General features: G+C 45.0%; 1 protein-coding gene across 1 annotated transcript; it reads left to right on the top strand.

Moving 5' to 3' along the window:
- Positions 1–367: 367 nt before the first annotated feature.
- LOC311148741 (zona pellucida sperm-binding protein 3-like) lies at positions 368–3721 on the top strand (the record flags this gene model as incomplete). Its single annotated transcript, XM_084185710.1, has 7 exons — positions 368–868; positions 1091–1209; positions 1339–1442; positions 1701–1878; positions 2796–3035; positions 3245–3336; positions 3654–3721. The coding sequence occupies 7 exons, from the start codon at positions 368–370 to the stop codon at positions 3719–3721; spliced, it is 1302 nt and encodes a 433-aa protein (XP_084041836.1).
- Positions 3722–4762: the final 1041 nt, after the last annotated feature.

The following is a 4762-nucleotide window of genomic DNA, read 5'->3' on the forward strand; positions in this document are numbered from 1 at the left end:
TAGCAAACGTTGAGGTGAACTGAACGCACCCCATTGAGGCAATCTCCATTTTGAAGTAGTAATTTTCTTCTTCACGATTGGTTGATCTATCCTGATGATCAGCCAATGAAGTTGGAAGCCCCACCCAGTTGACTACATTAAAATGGTGGAAGCCCTCAATGGCCTTTTGGCCACTAGAGGCCTCTACCATTCTCTATGGGAAGGAAGTGTTTCTAAAGTATTCTACAGGGCCCTTTAATGAGCACGGTCTGGATGTTGATTACACTAATTAATGAAGGGGCGGGTTCACATTCAACCACATGGCTTAAAAAGGTTATTCCTAGAGACCAAGGAGATATTGTGAATTCACCATTTGATATTTGCAGCCATGGGATCAAGGCAAGTGCTAAGCAAGCTTTTTGCAGTGGTTGCTGTGTTTGTATGTTTCTGGGATGCTGTGTTGTCAACTCCTTGGGCTCATGCAGCTCTGAAGCCCAAGGGCTTCCAGAAGTCTGCAGTGCTTCAACCCAGGGGCTTCCAGAACCAGAGGTCTGCAGTGCTGCAACCCAGGAAGCAGGATTCAGTGTTCCAGTCAAAGCAAGTCTTTGAAACCCCACTGACCTGGACGTTTCCTCATGATCCAGTGCTGGAGGCCAAACCTGAAGTGAATAATTTTGAGCTGAAGCAGCCTGTCCCTGCCGACACGGTGGGGGTGAAGTGCGGGGAGAATCTGGTACAGGTGGAGGTCAAGCAGGATCTGTTTGGTATCGGCCAACTCATCCAGCCGGCGCATCTCACCCTGGGGGGCTGTGCTGCAGCTGGGGAGGATGTCGAAGCCCGCAGGCTGATCTTTGAGTCTGAGCTGCAGGGATGCAACAGCAAATTGGAGGTAGCCTTTGCATGTTCAAATCTAAATGTCTAGTTAAAATATTCTAAATCTAAGGACTGGTTTCCTGGACACGTAGTAAGCCTAGTCTTGGACTTTTTAACAGTTAACGTTTCACTTTTTACACGTTTACAAAGCATGTGACAAATAAAATGTGATTTGAAGCTCAATGGAAAATCATTGCAACTGCTTTGAACACACTTGTGTTATGTTACCACTTCACAGATGATAGAGGATGCCCTCATCTATACCTTCCACCTGCTCTACAAACCAAGCAATATTGGTGATACCCCTGTTGTAAGGACCACTGAGGCTGTTGTAGGCATTGAGTGCCACTACAAGAGGTGAGATTCTCCAAGCGGATGACTTGTGGTCTACTCAAAGTGAGGCGCATGGACAGAAGTAGGCCTAATTCTCAGTCACCCAGGACTTCATTTTGCAAAGAGTAATGTCCTTTCTTTCTCCCCTTGCAGGAAACGCAATGTGAGCAGCAATGCCTTGAAGCCCACCTGGACCCTCTTTGGAGACTCTAAAGTAGTCGAGGAGCAACTCTACTTTTCTCTCAAGCTCATGACTGGTGGGTAGTTCCATGTCTGTCAATTATTCTTAATTGGCGCCCTCAACCAGCACCTAGCAACCTCACGAAGAAGTTTGGTCTCTTGGTGTAACAGCGTAGGTGTTGGGTTGACACTTGCTGGTCCCGGTCAGGGCTACACAACCAACTCGCAGCAATCTACTGCAGCCCCGAAATGTGTTAACATTGTATTGTAAAGGCTAACCATGGGCCTCTTTGTAAAGATGCTACTAAATTACACTGACTTTCGCCTCTTTCTAGACGACTGGCAGTTTGAGAGGCCCTCCAGTCAGTACTTCCTGGGTGACCTGATTTGCATGGAAGCCTCTGTCCTGCAGTACCACCATGTGCCGCTGCGGGTCTTTGTGGAAAGCTGCGTTGCCACTCTGGTGCCTGACATTAACTCTAAGCCCAGATACTCCTTCATTGAGAATCACGGGTGAGTCAGCGAGGGCACTGTTCAAAGGTGGTGTGTACCAGGGTTGGGATCAATTTAAATTCAGGAATTAAACTAACACCGTACTATTGTACTTGTCTTCGTTGAACGAATAGTCGCACTTGTCTTTCTTACTGGCACTGAATTTGCTGAGATGCTATATTTAAGCAATAAGGTCAGAGGGGGTGTGGTGTATGGCCAATATACCATGGCTAAGGGCTGTTCTAACGCACGATGCAACGCGGAGTGCCTGGATACAGCCCTTAGCCATAGTCTATTGGCCATATACCACACCCCCTCTGGCCTTATTGCTATTATAAACTGGTTACCAACGTAATTAGAGCAGTAAAAAAATCAATGTTTTTGTTATACCTGTGGTGTATGGTCTGACATCCACGGCTGTCAGCCAATCAGCATTCAGGGCTCGAACCACCCAGTTTATATTGAGGTTTCTAATTGCAACAACTGATATGTAGTTTTATCTACCTTAGTTTAATGCACTGACTAAGTCTCTCTGGATAGGAGTGTCTGCTAAATGTAAACTGAAATTCCAATTCTACATTTCTCAAAGTATTGAGGTGAATTGGACTTTCAGTTTACTGCAAGGAATTGACCCCCCAACCCTTGTGTGCACACACAACAAACTATCACTATGTACAACCAGTTTCATACAGCTAACTGGGAAAGGCCCTTAGACAGTTTCCCAGGCACAGATTAGCCTAATTCTGGACAAATTCCTCTAATGGAGATTCTCCATTGACTATAAAAAAAAAAAAAAAATTGTCCAGGAGTGGAAATAATCTCTGGGGAAATGGTCCCTAGAAGTTGCAAATGTTGCTATTAAAGGAGCAACTGGAAGGTGTGCACTGCACATTCTCCTTGCGAACTGTTCTTTTCTCCAATGGTTTCTGGTTGTTCAGGTGTCTAGTTGATGCTGCGTTGACGGGCTCTAGTTCCCAGTTCCTGCCTCGCTCACAGGACCACAAGCTTCAGATCCAGCTGGAGGCCTTCAGATTCCATCAGCAGGATGCTGGCCCTGGAAGCAACAGCAACACTGGCGAGGACAAAATTGACCAGATCTACATAACCTGCCACCTGAAGGCCACTGCAGCTTCGTCCCCAATTTATGCTGAGCACAAGGCCTGTTCCTTTGTCAAGGGGTAAGTGTACAGTGACTTTTTCTTCTGTGAGATGGGTTGTGTTCATTAAGGAAAACTGTTATACATATTTTTGCAGTGGAAGCAGACGTTTCTTACTGGACTGGCAGGATGGTACCTCACTTTCTAGTTTCCGGTCTACTGAATACAACTGGTAAAGCAAGCTTTGTCGCACTGCCTTGCCCAATTTTAAACCTTTTTTCTTCTCACAGGTGGAGGTCTGCAGATGGGGATGACCAGGTGTGTGGTTGCTGTGACTCCTCCTGCACCATGAGAAGGGCCAGAGATATCTCTGTCGACGCCGGTATGACTTGAGTATTCAAATTCACTGGCTCAACGTTTCAGCTTCCTCAAGGCTCTTCGACACAATTGATCTGGCTGCTGGGCTCAGATCCTGAGAACCCCTATCATTGTGCCCTTGAGCAAGGGTAACCCCACAATTTGCTCCATCCAGTGTCGCTGCACTGCGGCTTGACCCTGTGTTCCTCTCAACTGTGCTATCATCATTCAATTGGGTGTTTGTCCCTCTTGCAGGAATCTGTTATGCACATTCAAAAGCATTGGTAATGTTAAACTATATGATAATTCTAGTCCTCTTACAGTTGACTTCTCTCTCCGCAGATGTGCAGTGGGAAGCCGACACTGTCCTTGGCCCCATATCCATCCAGCAGTATCTTGTGTTGCCATAACATTTTAAATGGGCTATAGAGAAAAATAAACAACTTAATGGATATGCGCTGTATGCCTCTTCTCTTGGTTGGTCAGTATAGTTGACTAATATTTTGGGTCTCTGTAGCATCGGTTTAGACAAAGTTCAGAATGGGTTTCTTGGATGCTCTCAACTGGGGGTTGGTTCAATTGACATTGCTTTTAAAGGTCAAACTAAAGTTTTAGATTAAGGTAGTGTCGTCTGTACTCAACGTTTGCTTTGCAACCATGACGTAGACTAGCTGAAATATGGAACCTTGTTTAAATGACTTGAGTAGTTGCCTCCAAGTCAACAGTTTCTACGTGTCTGCCATCTTGAAGGAAAAAATTACTTTTTTGGGGGGGCACACTTATACTATGGCGTCATCTGTGTATTGAGGAAATGTGAGACAATGACTTGCATCGTGGTTCTTTTGGGACATATTTCGTGACCGCAGCCAGGTGAACAACCAAAGCATGGCTTGCTGTCTCTCCTTGTCCAAAGACCACTTACAGGGTAAGGAAACAAACAATTTGGCTGAACTATCCCTTTAACATTGAACAAACATGAGCCATGCAAGCAGTGAACGACATATCAGCTATCATTCATGTACAGTGGGGGGAAAAAAGTATTTAGTCGGACACCAATTGTGCAAGTTCTCCCACTTAAAAAGATGAGAGGCCTGTAATTTTCATCATAGGTACACGTCAACTATGACAGACAAATTGAGGAAAAAAACCCCCAGAAAATCATTGTAGGATTTTTAATGAATTTATTTGCAAATTATGGTGGAAAATAAGTATTAGTTCACCTACAAACAAGCAAGATTTCTGGCTCTCACAGACCTGTAACTTCTTTAAGAGGCTCCTCTGTCCTCCACTCGTTACCTGTATTAATGGCACCTGTTTGAACTTGTTATCAGTATAAAAGACACCTGTCCACAACCTCAAACAGTCACACTCCAAACTCCACTATGGCCAAGACCAAAGAGCTGTCAAAGGACACCAGAAACAAAATTGTAGACCTTCACCAGGCTGGAAAG

This window comes from Coregonus lavaretus (genome assembly GCF_964263955.1).
Source record: "Coregonus lavaretus genome assembly, chromosome: 21".
NCBI classification, from domain to species: Eukaryota; Metazoa; Chordata; class Actinopteri; order Salmoniformes; family Salmonidae; genus Coregonus; species Coregonus lavaretus.